Source organism: Pseudopodoces humilis, chromosome 3 (assembly GCF_049639895.1).
Source record: "Pseudopodoces humilis isolate 2021_Gansu_Grassland_sample_001 chromosome 3, ASM4963989v1, whole genome shotgun sequence".
Lineage (NCBI taxonomy): Eukaryota > Metazoa > Chordata > Aves > Passeriformes > Paridae > Pseudopodoces > Pseudopodoces humilis.
The window spans coordinates 88,138,834-88,159,638 of NC_142202.1; the positions used below are offsets into that span (position 1 = coordinate 88,138,834).

Genomic DNA, 20,805 nt, shown 5'->3' on the forward strand with positions numbered 1-20,805 from the left:
AAAACTATGACATTTATAAATCTTTAATTTTATTAACATAAGACTTTCCTCAATTATTTTCAGCCAGAACTAAGACAGAAAGACTCAGGTTTTTGACACACTGACCAAGGTAAAAATACCAAGTTTATTTCTACCAAGTGTAGAAATAAATTTCTTTTCTGTAGATGTTAGCCCTGAATTTCTTTTGCTTAGGTAACCACACCAAACAGAACATCCCTGCTGTTCAGCTTTGCACTGCTGTAAAATGCTATGTCCAACTGAATCACATTAATGGCAGGAATGTGCAAATCCACAGCAGATTCCATATAAGCATCACAGATTATATGGAAATGGTTGAATATTTTAAAATTTCTATGTTATACATTAATAACTACATAAAGATGTAACATTATGCTTCAATGAAAATAGTTTAGTCTAAAGCAGTAACTACCATGTCTAGGTAAGCCTTCAGAAGAGCTAATAAACTCCAGTGAAGCAACCAAACATACAGAGATAGTAATATTTTGTCAGTAAGTCTCAAGATCAAAAATGAGGATGGTATACTTTCTATGAAAAACCTTTTTTCTACTGACATTTGTGATGCATATGTTAAAGAAACAAGATTAGAAATACTTTCTGTTAAAAGAAGATATATTTTCAAGAGAAATTACGTGACTGATGACGTAACTTACTTAAGGAAACATCAAACTCCAACTGTTTTACAAGTTCACCTGTAGCCCATTGAACTGAGAATTTGTCTGCAAGTTGGGTTGACTGACCGGTGCAAGAAAAGAATCACAGTAAGTAACATGAAATATTAACTGAACATTTGCTCCCATTCCCCATTAATATCTGTGTTGTAGAGAGGTAATTGTATAGTCTTTAGAATAAAGACATATGAAAATCAGCTAAGATTAATAAACTTAATACAGCATGTATCTTGACAGAGGACTGCATTCCCATATTATTAAAAAGATGGAGCTACATCACAAGCCTCCTGAATTGTAGTTCTTTAGTGACACAAGCCTCTTACATTGGAAATAAGAAACAGAAAAACACAAATTTCAACAAAGTAAAAACACCACACCAAACCAAGCCCTTTAATGTAAATTAATTGATTTTATTAAGAAGAGATTCTTCATGTATTTACCAATCAGAGAGCTAATCTAAATTGCTTTGCAAATCTTAGTACAGATACAACCTCTCTCTACCCATGAAACTGATGCAAAGGCATAAATAACTAAATACTTCAGAAGGACCTAAGCTGGCGAATACAGGGAGTTTGCCACCTACAAACAGAAAAAGGTGCAAAATAAATATTCTCCAGGTTCTCAACACCAATACAGTAAATTTAAATTTTATCCAGAAAAGTTACTACCTTGGTCATAAAATATTGTGTAGCTGTTCATATGGACAGCTTGGAAGAAGGAAGGCATAAAGAGGTAAGAAAACTGAGAGAAACAGCTGTAGACCAAATTTTGAAATCTCAAAGCTACATTCAAAATTACTTCATATGTAGGAGGAAAAATACTTGTACATTTGGCTTTAGTGAAAAGAGCCTGAAATGCCTAACACAGACAGATATCACACCAGCCAAAGAAAAGCATTATTTGTAGTTAGAAAAACTGGTTTGGCTTCAAAAATTCAGTAGGCGATCATGATTTTAGCAGAGGTAATGCTGCTTTTAACAATACTCATGAAAACACAGACTAAAACTAGAAAAAGCAGACTGCACTCAAGGGAAACATTTTCCCAGCAGCAATCCTGAGGGACAGGGGAAAAAAAGGCAATTAAAAAGATGTCCTCAACACATTTTGTACACTCTTACAGCATCAATCTTCTTCATCATTTATGCTAAGTACCCGATTCGATAAACATACCCATAAACTAAATTAGTTAAAAGCTTGATTTTAATATGAAATCTAAAAATGTCTCCAGATTATATGCAATTAAAATTCCATTCCCTGTATTATAACAAATCAAACTATCCCAGTAAATGACATTCTGAAAAGTTACATAGTTCGTGATAGCTAAAAATTACCAATTTAGTCCAAATGCTAAGTTATTTAGCTCACTGGCATTTGACCAGTATCACCTGGTATGCTCACAGGTGGATAAGTTTCCAGCATGTCTTCCAGCAAGAACAGAACAAAACATAAATCACTAGGGTACCATTCAAAGTTGAAATAAATGTGTTGCTCTTAAAAGAGTTGTCATATTCTAAACTTCAGTTTCCACTTCTTGTGAATGAATTGCTCAATAAGGTAAAAAAATCAACACAACCCCAAAAAGCATGCTTCCACACCCACTCACACCACTCAAACATTTAAGATGGCCAAGAGCTGTTCTACACAATATAATTTTTACATTGGTCATGCACAGCTTGTAAGAACAGCCACCTGATCAAATTGATGAAAAGAAGCAGAGAGGCACCTAAAACATGAATTGGGACACTTCTGACGGCTTCAAGAATTTGTATTTCATTTATTTCTCAAAAATTTAATTTTGTCAAATTCTGTCCTTTAACTGGCAAGGAGAGCAGTTATATCAATTTCTACTATCGACACATGGTCCTTCTGCTTATACCTACTTCAGGACAGGAAGAGCTCTCCATAACTGCTAAGCTCCTATGAGCTGCAGTGAATAAGATGTGGATAGTTTGTACCTTGATTCACAGAGTTAACAAAACTTCTAAACTGTGCTGTAGGACCAGCATTCTCCTCAGTCTAGCTCCATAAACCAGCAACCTAACTACATCTTTATAGTTTAGCAGTCACCCTTCACATACATATTCTAAAAGGATTTCAGCAAAATTTGACCTCTACCCTATCAAGTTTGTGAGAGTCATAGGCTTATGTTTACCTTTGCTCAAAGCCATAGCCAGGATCACCCACAAAGAATCTTGTTCTCTTCTCTAAATACGTAATTATTCAATCAAAGCTAAAAAGGTAACCCCATTCATTCTATTACTCTAACCTCGTTCTGTTACTCAGTGGCAATTATAGAGCAAGTTCAGCAAGTTTGGTCTGTTCTGTCTTTGGTCTCTGCTGGTCTTTGACCAACAGTGTCATCTAACTAAAGAAATTATCTAAATCCAGCAATCTGGATTGAGGCCAAGAGATAAACATAAATCTGCTTTATTGGTACTGATATAGTTCTGCCTGTCAATAGATAGGCAACAAACATCCATTGTCATAGTCCTTCTATTTGTCATGTACCAGTACTGCTGACTGAGACTCTTGGTACCAGAAAGACATGGACCTGGTGAAGTGAGTCCAGAGGAGGCCACAAAAATGACTGGCGGGCTGGAGCACATGTCTGTTGAAGAAAGCCTGGGAGAGCTGGGGTTGTTTGGTCTGGAAAAGAACCAGACACCTCATTGCAGCCTTTTAATACTTAAAAGGGGCTTATAAGAAAAATGTGAACAGACTTTTTAGTATGGCCTATAGCGACAGGAGACAAGGGTAATGATTTTAAACTGAGAGAGGGTAGCTTCAGATTGGATGTAAGGAAGAACTCTTTTATTATGAGAATGGTGAAACACTGGAAGAGGTTGCCCAGAGAGGTGGTAGATGCCCCATCCCTGAAAACCTTCAAGGTCAGGTTGAACATGTCCATTGCAGAGGGGCTGGACTAGATGACCTTTAGAGGTCATCCCTTGCATACCACATCATTCTCTGATTCTATGCTACTGTTCTCCCCAGGAGATGTTATAATTCAACTTACAAAACCTGTGTTTTCTGGATAGATGTCTCTATGTGTTTCTTATAGGCACGCACTAGAACTGTTTAAAAGACATACAATCAATTGCTACCAGTATCCATCACACACAGTCAGGTAACAGGTAACTCACTATAAAAAGAGCTTAGTATTGACAAAAAGCTTAGTTCTTGATGAATGACGTGCAATGTAAACCCTAAACCTCAGCAAAATATGTTGATGAGTAACAACTTTGGATCAGGCCAGTAAAAACTCCCAACAAAAACTGATGTCCAGGAAGCAGTAAGAAAAAGAGCAGAAAACAAACCCACACTCAAAACCAACTTAAGAGCAAGAGAGAATGGGGTTCTGAAAACAAAAACACATGATCTCCAAAATAAAGCAGAGAAAACGTCTCAATCTTGAGAAACAAGGCATGTGGGTAAGAAGCAGGCCTGAATCAAGCCCTTCTCATATACTCCTGTTCACGTAAGAAATTTCACACTTACACGGTTGGGTTGAAGGCATATAAAGATAGCATCTTGTTTGTGCATAGGTTTTCTACTCCTGAATTCAGTTCACATCTGCTTTCAAAGAAGTATTAGTGAACCATGCCTTCTGCTCCTCCATTTTATCTAGAAGATATGATTACTGTTTTAGCTACAACACCAGTCCTCAGTTTAAGTATTACTACCTTTATCTCTTCAGCTTGCTCACAGCAATCAAATAAGCTGTAGCACGAAATCTGCAGCACTTCTAAAGTTCTACAAAACAGAATACATTCCAGTTATTCAAGAAGCATCAAATATGATAAATCTGTCCTTTGCTGGTCCTGTGAATTAATTTCCATGAGCACTTTGCTCCTTTTCATAAACTGTTTAATAGTCTAGGCATGGGTTATGCAAAATACAGAATACATTTAAGCAAGTTTTGTCAGGAGAGTTATGCTTTTTTACCTTTCAGACAAATTGAAGTTGGTGAACAGATAAGCTTCCACCTAAACCAAGAAAAATAGCTTTTGCATGACTTAATTCCTATGAAGGGTATTACTATCTTCAATAACCACATTCTTACCAGCAGACTACATCAGCGGTGTTAGATCACCAACAGCATCAGACAAATAAAATAAATCACAACTATATGAACTTCCAAGGAAAAAAGACAAGCAAAGAAACTGTACTTCAAACTGATGCTCATTATTCTTAACTAAAAAATTGTAAACACATACTGCAGTCCTACCATGTCAGAATAAGGACAGTTCTTATCAAGACCTACAGAGAACAAGCAACAACAAGAACATTTCATGTTCCTTCAGACACCTACATTAACTCCAAATTACACATTTTAATTTCTTTACTGGAATGTAGCTCTATTGGTGCTTTCAGATTTAAAAACAAAACATTAAATTCATAAACTCAGCATAAATCAAATTAGCTTTGAATGCCTTAGTCTTCTGACAGCCTGAAATAGTAGCTGCCAAGTAAATGTATTTGCTCACTTATTTTTAAGGACCTTGAAACTAATTGTGATTATTTAAGTACTAATAGTATTAATTATTGCACTACTTTCAGGAGAAATATGTGCCAGGAAGCACCTGAAAGTTTCTTTGTACCTTCCAAAATATCCAGCTGTACCCTATGAGTCAATTAAAAAATTTTAAATGCAGTACAGGTTTACTGGAGGATGCACAGGATGCGATCTAACAAAAGAGTTTGCAAGAGAGGTGGAATGTGGTTTAGTTTTGTACATTTTAAGGCCTTATGCATATTAAGAGGGATACAATTTTTATTTGGCAGGTTACAGACAAAAATGCGTAAGAATACAGACTATTGCAAGAGGAAACAAAAGCATTAAGGATGGCCTCAAAAATGTTCTTCTGAAGCAGGAAAAAAGCACCAAATATCTTGTTTTGGCTTGATAGCTTTTTCATTGCCTTAATCAACATAAACTTTGATTTACAGTTTTCCATGATGTAATGCCACCTAATTTAGTGAAGGTGAAAATTTAGTCTGTTAATAACAGTAAAAGGTCCCCAGTTCTTTATGATTAGGAAATCATAAAGATTTTCAGAAACAGTTCATAAAACTTGCTCAAAAAAAAATTAAACATTGATATAATAATGCAACTGCATTAATCTATAACACTTCTCAATAATGAAGCTAAAAAATTATGTTTTTTAAACTTCCAGTCAAATAAAGAAACTGCTAAGAATAGAGTATATTTTTGTCTCTTGCATGAAATTCAGTGTAATAGTGCAATAATTTCTGAGATTATTTTTATTTAAAAGTTTGCTGTAAATTGTTTCCAAATCAAGTATTCCAAACAATAAAAAAAAATAATTTTATTATCATTCCAGGGTCTTGAAGCCAACCAAAGCAAAACATCCAGAATCAGCTCAGTACCAGACAACCTAGCACTAACAGAGTAACACTGAGGTCAGAGCTGTAATTTGTACAACTCTCCTGCTCCTACTGCTAATCCAGAAATACAGTATTTTTTTAAGCCAACCAGTGACTTCAGTGATCAGGCACAGTATCTACACTAAACAAATCTTGACTTTCATTCGGAGCAATTGACAGACAAAGCCTAGGCTATTTTTGATTCACAGAAGGAGCTATCCTCTATTGTTACACTACAAAATTAAGAAGACCTGCACATAGTTTACATGCCAGGCATGTATGAAGTGCATCGAAAAAGGGCAGCAAGGTGACAGAAATCCCAACTTATTATTTCTATGTTATGAAAAAGGGCTGGTACTAGAGTGAAATTGTATTTTAAACTGTAATCTTAAAAAATTGTAAGATTTACCTGTAGAACAAGGCATCTGGAAATTGGGGTCATTGCTATCCAAAACAGGCAAACAGAACTGGGCACTTGCAGATCCTAGCATAGGATCCTTATCGCTGAGCATGTTCTTCAGCGAATCCTCTAAGACATTTTGACTTGTACTAAAATCCTCACAGACTTCATTCTCCAGGTTGGATTCTAGAAATAGGGCATCATCTAAGTGTTCAGTAGGAATTAAATGGTTAAATGTATCAACTATATCCATGAAGACTCCTGTGTGTCTTTCAGCCCTATAGAAAGACAAGAAAAATACCATAAGAAAATAAGCTACAAATTGTAAAACACCTAAGACACCAGCAAACTTTTTAGCTGTTGTGTTTTATAAAGAATGCTTAAGGTACTTCAGAATTATAAAAAATAATTTAAAAGCTGATTATGGCTTAGTATGGCCCATTGCACAACTAAAAATCAATTCCCTAATTATTTTTAAAAGAAATTCCATGCTAATCTCCTCTATCAGCATCTGAGTGCTGACACTTCTACAGAGTGTCTATATAACAAAGATAACTAAACAACTCCTTTCTAAAATTTGTTTAAACCTTAACTAACCCAAGGGGGTAGGACACCAGAGGAGGAGGATATCAAGAACAAGTGCACCTGGAGATAGCAGCACTGTGATCATAACTCTTCTTTTTTTAAATGTAAAAATGTGAGGTCAGCTTCCACTAACATCAATGGAGCTGAGAAGGTTCCAGAGCCTGCCATACTAGTAATACGTACTACTGAGAAGAACTATATTTCTGTTCAAAGAGCAACTAATGAGTACTTCAAGGTTTTATTGCTATTATTTTTCACCAGTCAATACAATTACAGAAATTTTTTATGAAAATCTGACCTCAATGAAGTACATGAGAATTCTGAGCTGGCATCAAAAGGAGGAGCCTTTTAAAACTAGTTTTGAAGAATTTTAGGTGAACTTCTAGAAGTTTACCTAAGGAATTGTAAATAAAGATGGCAACTGCATCTTAGAAGGAATTCTTTATTTTCTAGGTCTTCTTTGCAATGCAGCAGAAGTATAACTAAGGAAACAAAGACTTAACTAATAAGTATGTATAACTAAATAACAAAATGGAAAAAAGTCAGCAACACACTTGTTCAGAAGTTTTGCTTTAGCATATACTCAAAGTGGAGAAAGATAACTATAATAATAAATATGATCAGACAGATAAGGAAAATGGAGCACTGCAGTACTGCCTGGCTTAATTAGGCACACAGGATAGTCTGAAAGGCCAGTTTTCGGCACACAAAGCTGTTAAAGCTTTTGGAAACAGCAAAAGGACACAAATATTTTCCTGCTCCTTCCTTCATCATCCTGCTCCCACATGAGACAATTATTTTTTTTAGAATGAACACACTAATTAAAGGAAAATGACAAATGAGAATTGGAGTTTGCAGTGCTTGAATTACTTTCTAGATGGCTATTCCAGCAACCTGCCACTAAATAAATCCAGTACTTACTCATGCTCAACAGAACATTAAGTGTGCTTCCTTAGACACATTAATGGGGCATTTCTGTTTTAGCAATCAACTGGGAATATCCTAGCCAGATATATGTAAGGGCTCTGCTATCATTTCAACCCTATTTATGCCATTATTTTCTTTCATAAATTTACAAAATCTACAGGTTTAAGACAGAGTTTCATTTTGTTTGGGTGGGGCTTCTTAGGGCCTTGTTTTTTGAGTTTCTTTTATTTTGTTGTTTTTCTTTTTTTGGTGTTTTTTTTTTTTGGTGGGTTTTTTTTGTTGTTGGTTTGGTTTTTTGGTGGCGTTTTGTTGGATTTTGGGTTGTTGGGGTTTCATTTTCAAACAGCAAGTCTTTCTTCCGTATCCCATAGGACAGCTCAGAAGAAAGAAATAGCCAGGGGTATGGCACTGTGCCTCTGCAGAGCATGATATCTTTCCAATTTCTACATTAACCACAAAAAGCAGTCTAATACACAAGATCCTACCGACCAAGCAGCCAGAAGAAAGGAAATCACCAAATCACGTGCATTTAGTAAAGAGGCATGAGACTTTAGCAGCAAGTCATAACTTGAAAGCTCACTCACCAAAAAAATGGACTGCTTTTATCAAGCAATGCAGTGCATCTACATATACATCATACCAACTAGCACCTATAGCAGCCAACATTGTTTCTGAAATTACAAATCTGGCAACAAATGAAGAAGCAAACTATTGGAATAAGTACTATGCTGCACTGTATAATCAGTTTTTATTACTGTACCAAGTAGTTACAACAGTCTGATACTACGTAGGATAAACTACCAGAGAGGCAGTGGCTCCAAGTAAGAAATTAAAAATGCCCCAATACATTACTTTAAAGCACCTTCCAGTAATGACAGGCTTTTTTCACGTCAGCATCACATGAGCACAAGAGTAATAGCCACAGGATAAAATTATGATGAACCTTGACATAAACAGGTGTCAATGACACTGCAATAGAACACCTATACATTGTGAGAATGCAAGAAATCTTCTGCATCCAACATCAGAAAGTGGCAGAGGCTTTGAAAACACTTACAATAACATATCCCAAGCTTTTTTCTGAATAGGAGAACATTTATATATTTGTTACTCAACTATTGTTGTGCCCAAAGCAGTGATGACCACTTCATAAAAAGTTAAGAAGAAAAGCTTGAGAAGAATATTAGCTCTTGCTACAAAAATCCCTGACAGAAATTAACTTTGTCTTTAGTGATGTGATGAAGAAAAATATTACCTACACTTTTGTAAGACTACCATACAGCCATTCAGAACACTAAAAGCACTGGGAACTGTTAAAGCAACTCTATATGCAGTGGCCACAGACTCCTTCAATGAGCCCTAAGTAGCTAGTAGAGAAAATTCAACAGGAATTTTACTGAAAGCTTTATTTCTGGAGCATAAGTCTATGATCAAGTATAATTTCTACCCAAATTCTGCATCAAAAAAGTCAGGGGCGTGCATAAAAATACTACTACCACAAAATCTAATCTTAAATAATTTGTTCTACCATTTTTAGAACAGAAAGTTTATGCCAGCAAAACAAATCAAAATTTTGCTTTACCTAGTTCAAAAAACTGCTCTGTGATTCTTTTTGTAATTTGTACAAGCTATTTAAAAATACTAACATTACTAGATTAACTATCATAAGAAGTGTAGAATCTGTGGGACTGAGGATGAAAGATAAACTTCTTTAGCTAGACAGCTGTTAGAAACAGTTGCTGCAAGAAAAAAAAAATCTTGCCCTGCACAATGCCTCAAGTGTATGAATTTTGAATGGCTTATTTTGCATTTGAAACACTTTGAACATCAGGAAAAATAGCCAGAGGTACAGGTAAAATCACAGTTAAGATTTTCATGCTCACTTACTTCCAAAGATAATCCTAACCCCTCAAAGGAAGAATGCATTACTCCACTGGAACACAGCTGTGTCCTCCACTTGAACCCTAGTGGCCAGTGCCTCAGCAAGGCTCTCAGCAGATGCGCACATACCAAGCGTACTCCCATCGCACAGTAATTCACAAGCGCTTTCCCAATGGGGAGCTAATCAGAAGCAACAGAATATGAAAAGTATTATGCAGGCAGAACCAGTGAGGAGTGCTCATAAATGAGGCAAAGGAGCAAGTCCCAGCCAGGCTCAGTGAAACTTCTCCCGCCCCACTGGCTCCTGGAGCATCAGGGCATGTACTGAGACTGTTACAGCACAGCAGCATACTGTGGGTGTGTCTAGATAAAAGAAGAGCTCACCATCAAGAAAATATTGAAATATAGAGAGCATTCTCCTCAGTTCACTAAATACATTTCTCTTACACTTTTGAAAATTTTGTTTTGATCAGCCTCTCCACTGCAAAAACAGAAGCAACAAACACAGAAGTAACATTGCAACAACTACAAAGTAACTCACCATCTATGTCATTAAGTGATCCAACACTATGAACAGCTCTGTTAAAAAGCACTACTGTCAAATATAACGCCCAGAATTTTCCCCACATTATGTTTACTGTAAAATTTCTTCATGCTCTCAACATCGTTTCCTTTCACAGTCTGTCTTTCAGTTTAAAAAAAGAAATTCTTCCACTGCTGAATTACTTTATTAAGCCAAGTATGCTATAATATTGCCTCCAATCCCAACAAATGTGGTATGAAATAAACATGCTGTAGGATCTGCCACAGCAGATTTTTATGTTCTCCCCATTTACCATATTTTCATTACATCTTCCACAGTTCTATATGACTTTCTAAAATTAAAAGGTAAATAGCCAGAATGATCACTTGCTGAGAAAAGAAACTGAGATCTCAAACAAGCGTATCCTTCCAAACTAATCTTGGAAGGGAAGAAAGACTAGAAACTGGACAAGAAATATAGTACATCTTTAAGCTTTTTCACTGCTTAGTTTGTCTATGAAAGAGGCAAAGAATTACTTCAGTTCCTGTTGTATTACTTTCTTAATCACAACAGAGAAAAGTAATTTAGTGGAGATACTCAACTTCATCTGCACGTTTCTACGATCTTATCTAAAATGCATCTCAGGCAGGGGCAATCACTATTTGTATTTACCACCAAGCACTCTGCATGTTTCTTAGCTGGTGGGCAGTCCAAGCACACTGTTGGTTGCATTTTAAATAGTCTCCCTTAAACATCAGCATGTGAAAGTGTTTCATTTTTCAACTACATACTTGGATATATGTTAGACACATTTGTCTTGGTATTTTTTTCTTTCTTTTCCTTTACATTCATTTTGTTAATTTCTTACACTACTCCCACATCATTTATTTTACTAACCAAATGTTAGGTTTCCCTGTAATTAGTCTCTTTCCTTCCCTCTCTGCCCAGGGGGTGAATTTAATAGATCAGTTTACCTTTCTAAGTTGACTTCCATACTTTAGCTTATATTTTAAAGTTAGTAATATAAGATAAAAACTTCTGTATGTTTAATGATTGTCAATTTAAAAATAAATCTGTTTTATGAAAGTCCTCAGCAGATGGACTTCAAAAAAATAAAACGTTTCTAGGAATGAATTTAACCTAAAAACAATTGTTTCCTAAAAGGAACAAAAAGAGGCAAAAATCTGAGGGAACATAACAAAGGAAAAAAATACCCAACCTAATGCTTATTTAGGATATTCAAAATCCTAGATGTTGAATAGCCTATCTACTTTACTGACCTGCCTGAATAAGTGACTCTGAAACTGCTGAAGATAACACAGCAATGCTACAATTCCTTCCATTTCACTGAAGTACCTTTCTGAATAGTGTCTGTCACTTCCAATTCACTGAATCTGTCTAGTGCTTTTAAAAGCTTTTGTACATCTAGTTATTGACTGGACTACATCGGAGACACTGCAATGTTCAAAATATAAGACTTGGTCTCTGGACCTTGTGTTTATGCACACCAAACAACCAACAGAAAGCACTTGTAACTGTAACAAACTCCATTAAAAAGATACATATTATATTTATTTCTTCAAGTAGTAAACTCTGGTAGGAGAATAAACAAAAGGAACAAGTTATTTGGATGACTATCACCTTAGATGTCAAAACAAATGGGAGAAGCTGACCCAGCGCTATTACAGGAGAATTAGTAAGTAACAATAACTGACAAAAACTCTTCATTAAAAGAGACAAACCGCATCTTAATTGGCATGCAATTAGGTAATAACACAAACAGCTTAAAAAATATAAATCCCCTGCTCATGCTGTGTGGCAACTACTGTCCCTAAAAGGGCCACTCAATGTATGAAATGTCTATCTTTTTTCATTGGAGCTGTGATGTCAGACCACCCCACAGGCTCATTTATACCTTGACATTTAAAACCCACCTACCAAACAATGTTACTTCAAAACCGTGATGAAGGTTTCACTGCCATTCTCTTCCTTCCTCCTACAAAAAACTTTAAAGTTTCAGCTTGCAAGTACCTGATTGAAAATTAACGCTAAGTTGCCATGTATCCATGTTGCCATGCTTTAAGCACTGGAAGCTGCATGCATTATGTTCATGGATATTACAGCACCAAAAGCCAGAAGAGAAACACACATCTTCTGTAGCTAGAGATTTTACCCACTAGTGTTCACAATCCAAATACATCATGGGATTAAAGAGAAAATCAATACCAGACAGTGCATCAGAGGCAGTGTCAGTAAGAAGACATCAACTTGACAACTTTTTGGTGAGTTTACAACTCTCACACCAATGCACCTTCTACTCTGGTTCATATTGGCTCAAATCCCATCATCTAGGGCAGTCTTCAAGAATTAAATTAACTCAAAAATATTTTTGTCAACAAGCAATGTGATTTACAAGCATATGAATGGACATCTAGCCACAAAAACGTGTTCAGAACTGTTAAAAGAAGATTCCAGTGTCCCTTCTCAAAAAATGCAGATACAACACTTGTATAGAATATGGTTTACTGAGCTTTAGTCTTTAAGCTTCATCAAATTTGACCTTCCTCCTTTACTTATCTCCCAAAAAGCAGGACACTGGCAAAAACCTGCCTAACAGGAACCAAATAAACTAAATAGGTTTATCTGAATCATCAATATTGCTGTAAAGGAGAGCCAGGTACACTCACTGACAAACTTGTATGCCGAAACATCAACCCATTAGGTATCCATACGCCACCTGTTCCCTTATGTAAATCCCCTACTTATTATTTACTAATTTAATACCTCATTTAAAATTTAAGATCCAGCTTTTAGTGGCATCAAAACAAAGCCCTGCTAAAGACCAAAAAACAAGAAATGTAAATCTGAGCATTTTGTTAATTGTTAAGAAGCTCTTCTATATTATTTCTGTGTTTACCTCACTCTGAAGTCTTCAGACACCAACTGACACAAACCCCTTGCTACTAAAATCTCTATAGACATGATAAAAAATAATCACCACCCAAAATCTATCTAGATTCTAAAGTTATGTGCAGCTCCCCTCAGTGACAGAGCAGATATCTTACTACTTGCTATCATGGTATTTAAGAGAGCATACAGCTCAAGATACTTGCTTTATTAAACCTTCAATATTCAAAACTCATTCACCAGCCATAACTGTACATCAGTGTGTACCTCAGTAAACAGAAAGGAAAAGTAAATTTAAAACAAAGGATTAGAAGACAAATAAATACAGAAATAACAGAGAAACATTTTCTTAATCATACAATATCAAACTGTATAATTTAAAATCATCTTAACAGTTATGTTCTGAGCTGTATAAGCTCTCCTAAAAAAATACCTCTCTCACCCTCACTTTATAACTCGAAGAGGCACATGGTGCTGCACTAAAACTGGCGTTATGTCAAAAAATATCTTCACCATGTGAAATGCGGAGTATGTAAATGTAAAATGCAAAGTTTTTATACTGTGAAACATTAAGTACTCTGTTTTTCTTTACTCGACTGTCATACTGTAAATGCACACACACACCTACAATGAATACTCCTGAATGCCACAAAAAATTAGGCATAACCAAAGATCACACATAATTTTATTAATCTCTCCATTGCTGTATATACTTTGGGAATTCATAAGCTCACTACCAAGAGACATTTCACTGAAAAGAAAAATATGAGGAGAGATAATTCCATCACTCCTGCTATTCTCTTGAACTCTTCCACCATCAGGTTTCTCAATACTTGTTTCAAGTATTTTCAGCTAGAACAGAGTATAAAATGCTAAACTGTGTAACAGGTTACCCTGATTATTTGTCAGTCACCCAAAAGAATATTTTCATTTGCAATACCTTTTGAATTTGTCAGTGTCTCTCTCATAATGATTCATTCGGAAACACCTATTAGAATTAGGGTTTGCTTGTTGAGATTTTTACTAGCAATAGTTAAAAGCTTAATGGCTAAGCCTTGTGAAGTTTTTCATAGAAATATGCCATCCATCATGTAGCTATATTGACACCACTCAGAAGGATGTGACAAGCTGCCTGTACTTTTCACTTTCTGCCTCTATAAAATGAACTCTCATACCCAAATTCAGTGAACTTTATCATTGCTACTTCATAGTATTACCTTCCAAATACGGCCTTACCATAAAAAAAAGCTTCTAATTTAATATGGCTCTCCCCTTAAAACTTGGATTTAACAATATTCAGGTTGACCAGAAAAAATTAATGGAAAAATTAGAATAACAACCAAAAAAATTAATCAGCTCAACTCTTAGTACAACACAAGTGATAGAGATCAAGCCTCTTTTTAAGAGAGAGGTTGCAGAAATACAGTAGGCAAGAATTTTTAGAGTTTCTGTTTTCCTTAAAGCACCTTACCACTGTGTTGAATTACTTCAGCTAACTGTGTTGAATTAAATCCAGCCAACATGGTTTGCAGTTTGTAGGTGCCCTTTCAGTTTGCAAATGTAAAACTCTCTTAGGTTGCAATGCAAGATGTAACCAAAAATGTAATCTATTACCAGCTGTTAAAACCAGATGTAGCAGTGCTCTTTATCTCTTCCATGACCCATCCTCCCTCCAGGGGGATATCTTCTTTTAATGGACCACAGAGTCCCAGTGCATGGCTGATAAAATTACATCATTCCATTGGGAGATGCTCCACCCAGGGGGAGGAGCCAAGCATTCCTACCTGGATACAATCTGATGCTTGGAACACTGCAGTCAACCTTCCTCCACTGTCCATTCCCAGAGGACAAACAGACTGTTCTACACCACCACAGAACCTGCAGAGGAAAACTACACCATTCTACTGGATCACTGCTTCAACAGAGCCACATCGGTCAATGCAGGACTGCAGTCACCACTTAATCAGACTGCTACAACACCCTGACCAACAGGGTGTCGGGTTATATTCTGTCAGTGGTTTTTGTACTACTGCATTTTATTTTAATTTTCCTATTAAGTTGTAGATTTTTTTTTTATTTACACATATTAGTAAAGAACTGTTATTCGTACTCCCACATCTTTGCCTAAGAGCCCCTTAATTTCAAAATTATAATAATTCAGAGAGGGGATTCACATTTTCCATTTCAAGGAAGCCTCCTGCCTTCCTCAGCAGACACCTTTCTTTTCAAACCAACACAAAAATGCACATAAAAACTGAATGATTAACAGGTAACAATAACTGAAAAAAAACGTTGGTGTTCAGAACTCCATATTTAGATTCAAAATCTTTAAAGATACTATAGAAATTAAAAGCAGAAAGTAGTTGATACAGAAAAAAGATGAGTTTCATTGCAAGATATGCACTAAGTAAACACCAGTGGAATTATTCCAAGAAATAAAACCCCACGTTTTCAAGGGCTCTCTTACATTGTGTCCCAAATCATAACAGATTAATTTATTAAGCAAAACCATGAATTAATGGTGTTAAAGAGATGCCATATGTTTACCAACATTACATTTAATCCTAAAATATTTCTGCTACTTAGTGATGCTAGCATCATTTTGATAAAAGCAAATGTACAAAAATTATATAATGAATTAACAACTACATAAAAGACACCACGACTACAATTTGTATGGTATAGCTTCTGTCATCCCCCATTCCTGTCTTTCCTCATCGGTTTTTTACCCTTCATTCTGTAGGCTATTTTTAGTAACTTAAAGTATGCCACAGAGTTCTTCATCCAAATACTCCCCACACGGCTCTAACAGGTCTCCCTTGTGCACACCAAACAGAAAGAACACTCGCATCACATGAACGACAGCTCTTCTAGAGCCTGAGAGTTGTTATTTGCATTCCGGTAGCAAGCAATAAACGCAGTCTCAGAAAGAGCACCTCATCCCAGATTAGGATCTGGAAATACCACCAGGCCACTGAATCCCACAGCGCTGCTGATGACATTTTCTCCCACACTTCCTACAGTGGGTACTATACACAGGATTTGAACACAGAAATTGTTGGTGATGCTAAGTTTAAGAGACGGGAGGAGGCGCCCAGAACAGGTCAGGCCAAGAGCAAGAACAGCAGGATCTAAACTGATAATTCTCTGGTTTGTATGGGACAACAAGGCATCGACGGCTCGAGGGGTGAGAAAAGAAACGTAGAAGGATCAAAATGTAGCAACTGCAGGGCAGGGGAGGCGGTGTGGGAGTGCTCTCAGAAGCAACACGACTCCGGGCAAGGAGTCTGCGGCAGGGTCCCGCACGGACACGGGGCGGGAGCGGCCGCCGCAGGCAGCGAGGCCGGGGCCGGAGCGCCATGTCAGGTGGCCGGGCGAGGAGCCCGGGCCCAGCCGGCCCGGGGCCCGCGGGTCGCAGCCTCCACAACAACCGCGCCGGCGCCGCGGGGCCGCACCCGGGCAGAGCGGGGCGGCCGGGGAGCGTCCCGGGGAGCGCCCCCGGGGCCCGCGGCCGCAGCGCAGGCCGCCTGCGCCCAAGAGCCGGTGGCGGCGCCGCCCCCGCGCACAGCCCGTGCTGCGGCCCCGCGGCGGAAGCAGCCGCGTCCCGCCGGGCCGTCCCTCGCCACCCGGCCAGGCCTGGCCAGCACAGGCCGCGGCTCTGCCGCCGCAGGCCCGGCCCGGCCCTGCCCGGCCCGGAGAAGGCTGGGGGACGCCGCGCAGCGCAGCGGGGTTCTCCACCCCCGCTCCTGCCCTGGTCGCTGCTGCCGCCCGCAGTAACTCACCCGCTCCGCCGCCCAGCGCTGCCCCGCGGCCGCGGGGGAAGAGACGCGGCGGCCGCACCAAAGGGAGGGAGGGAGGCGCGCGCAGCTCCGCGGGGGCGCGCGCGCACGGGCCGCCCCCGCCCAGGTGGTCGCGCCCGGCTCGGCCCGGCCCGGTGGCGGCCGCGTGCCCGCTGCCCCGCCGGTGCGCGCCCCCGCGGCGTCCGGCGCGCCGGGCCCGGCCGCTCACGTGACGGCGCAGTTGGAGGGACGGGATGGGGGGGGGGGGGGGCGCGCGCGCGGCGCAGGCGCCGGGCGGGAGGGGCCGGGGGCGGGGCAGAACGGCGGGACCCCGGGCCGGGCCGGGAGTGAAGTGTGCCGGCCGCCCCGGCCCGGAGAGGTCCCCTCAGCGGAACCAGCCCTCGTGGCTGAGCCGAGGTGTTCTGGGTACCCTCGCGGGGGCCGGAACACCGAGAGGCGCTCGGTAGCCACCGCGGGCCCGGCCGTGCGCCTGACGGGCCTGGCTGGGCCTACGGGAGGGTGGATGGAGGGCGGCCGGGAGGCTCCGCGGGTTTTTCCCGTAAGACCTTGGCTGAGGACACACGTGGTGTGACTGGTGCGTGTGTAATGATGTGGCCTTTTGTCTTCGGAGAGCAGCTGCCACCCCCCTCCTCGGTGCAGCCGGCGTTACACAACCTGCTCGTTAATCTCCTGTGCACCGGCGGCCCCGGGCAGATTCCTGCAGCTCTCGATGTGCCAGGCTCTTGGCTTCCTACATATTGGACAGAAAAGTCTCCGCAGTCGGTCGCTCCTGGGCAGACATGTCTTCATGCTGCCTGTTGGTGCAGGCGCGTGTTCGCCTTCTCTTTTCCTGGTAACATGTGCACTGCGGGACCTATGGCGCACATTCACACGAATCGACACCTAAGGGGCTGTCATCGTGACAGCCTAAATTGGTAATTGTTTCTCTGGTTTGTATGGGACACACGATGTGCGTTTGTCGGGACGTCAGAACCTGGAGTAATTTGGTCTTCACGTAATGTTATCAAAGAGCAGGACTGTCTTTCCTAATCTGTGTTACAGCATTAGCTGAATGCAGCATTTGTTACGCTGCTTTCAGTTATGACGGCTGGCATAAAGTGCAGTGCAGGCTGGTTCTTGCATACAACAAGTTTCAACACCTCTAAAAGAGAAACTGATTTTTAGAATTATAGATTTTTAGAATTTCTAAAAATAAAATTAGGAATTATATATTACTGTATTAACGCTGCCTTTACATACTCCTAGTATTTTGTAATGAAATACAAACATGATGTAACGACAAAAAATTTGATTGTGTTTCCTTTAGTTTCCTTTTTTTCAATTCTGTTTTGAGTCTTTGAGATTGTATTCTCCAGGGTTTTCTGTGGTGCCATGAAAGCTGCAATACATTAAATGCTTCTTTTGCTACCATCACACTAAGAGAGGAAGCATTAAACTGAAGGCATGGTAATACGGCAACATTACAGGCACTACACAAGGTATTTGCAACAAAACAGTTTTGAAGTGAAGCAGTTTTTAACCTATTCAACATTTTTTTCTCCCTGCCCTTCCAAAGTTACAGTTTTGCACATTACTGCAAGTTGGTTTTCTCCAGTTTTCTTCCTGTACTTTCCCAGTTTCAGAAGGTGTCTCTCATTTCCAAAGCAATCATCTTTAAAAAAAAAACAAACCCTGAATTCTTATGGCACAGAACTGAGCTACTGGGCTAGTTGCACTAATTTCTTCAAAGGCTTTTTAGGTACAGAACTTCCAACAAGGTGCTAACCCTCTGAAATACTGTTGATATTATACAAAGAAATGAAATTACTTTCTGAAGCAAAATTCAGTTAAACACAATTCGCATTGCACAAATTTTCCAACATTCAGCCTTTTTGATTTCATTTCTTTTGACACAAACAGCAAGCAAAGCATTGCTGGTAATCTGATCACTGTTCATTGCTCTATTCGTTTTTTTTGCTTTGCCCTGTCAAAAGTCATGTAACTCCAGTGACCCATCTCAGTTGAACAGAGTATGCGCAGTTTTCTTTTGCCATGGCCATACTGTGCCGCTCCCTTTATGTAATGAACTTGACCATCTGTAGCACCTGTGTTGCTGTTTAGCATAAAAAAAAAGAGCAATAGCAAATTTCAAAGGTATTACAGAGGCCTTTGTATACAGTGACACACCGGGTATACACAATTGCAACTGCACCATCTGGTATCTTTCCTAGCAATACTTTTGTCATGTTGTCCCTTTACACTTGAGCTACTTGGTAGTAGTTTAGATCTTGCAAGTTGCTTCCACTGGAAAGGAACCTATTTATTTTCAGTCTCCTAGTGCCCTGAACACTAGAAAAAACAACAGAAGGCAGTTTCTTTGCCTATAGTTCCAAGTCTCTCTTTAGCCACAATCCTTCCCAAGAGGTTCATGAATTATATTCCTTATAGTATCCATATTTTTTGTTCTAAATTGAATTTTTGAAAATACTCTATATGCACTCAGATTATGATCACACTGGTCTTAAACATGGCTTGCTTTTGAGTGTTAATTACTAGTTCTTTAGTTGTCAAAATGTGGAAAGGAGATAGATTGCTCCATATGCTTATCTGGATAAAGAATGTATTGGGTATGGTGGTGGACAAACAGGTTTTCTCCCGTGCTGTAGGGCAGTACTTGCTACTGTCTAAAAGCTGCAATATGTTACAGCAGTAGGCCATTAACTATTCAAACAATGTCTCACAGGAACATCTTTCTTTTGTCTGCAAGATATTTGATTTAAATTATTTTAAAACCCAAGTGCTGTATTTAACTTAAAATGTCATATAAAGCAGAGTTAGACTTCTGAAATAAATTGAAGTGTAAGTACTACAGCACCAGTTGCATTTATCTGCCAAATTTACAATATTGAACAAGCTCATTTTTTTCTGATTAATATTTTCTGAAAGAGTCAGAAATACTAACTACATTGGTACCCCTTCATAATTAGGTAACTGCTTTTCATCCCACACTTGCCACGATTTTTCCCAGGATGAACAGCAGACACTCTGGTCACAGTACCTGGGATTTGCCAATATTACTAGTTCAGAAGGCGCCATAGTTAGCTCATTTGAAGTCTTTTGTAATTTATTGTGAATTATATCTTTAGCAGAATTTAAAACTGTTAGTTCCTCAGATCTATTTCTTGTATAATAAGAACTGACTTTTTCAAATGCAGAACAGTAACAGCCAATAATCTAAATTTTCCTAGTCATATAATGGAAATCCACATATTTTGATTAAGAATATCTGATTTGACACTATTTCCCCATTAATTTCCCACCTTTCTTTGCTTTAATTAGTACAGAAACAGTAACGTGCCCCCTTACCCACTTTTCACCAAATTTATGACATGATCATTCTCTTTCCCCAGAAAAAGACTCACTAGCAGCTGCTGGTTGTTGCATCAAACAGAAATTACATGTCCTACTCTAGAAAGCAGCAGAAGAACATTCAGTTCCACAGGTGGAAGGGACTGAGGCTTTTAAAATTAACCATACAGCTGGATGGACAACAGCAGAACCTTGCTAGGTTCTGAAGACAAAGGATGTTTAGCCATTGATTTTATGACTATGGGTAGATTTTTGTAGAGAGGTAAAAGGTGTAGAAGCTACAAGCTATTAAGAATTATCCAATGGATTACACAGGTTCAAGACTAAAAAAAGGCATTTTATCTCCGAAAATGTCAG

General features: G+C 38.9%; 1 protein-coding gene across 5 annotated transcripts in view; it reads right to left on the reverse strand.

Moving 5' to 3' along the window:
* The window catches only part of PHF3 (PHD finger protein 3), a 52,004-nt gene extending 34,790 nt beyond the window's left edge, over window positions 1–17,214 (reverse strand). Inside the window, exons 1-2 of one of the 5 annotated variants that reach the window (XM_005518124.3) lie at window positions 17,083–17,164; window positions 6,487–6,755 (exon numbers count right to left, since the gene is read on the reverse strand). In XM_005518124.3, the coding sequence (XP_005518181.2) occupies window positions 6,487–6,730 (244 nt within the window). In that variant the 5' untranslated portion in view covers window positions 6,731–6,755; window positions 17,083–17,164. Of the gene's footprint in view, window positions 1–4,187; window positions 4,302–6,486; window positions 6,756–17,082 lie in introns of those variants that run through there. The other 4 variants (XM_014263447.2, XM_014263446.2, XM_014263445.2 and 1 more) reach the window with 4 other exon arrangements.
* Window positions 17,215–20,805: the final 3,591 nt, after the last annotated feature.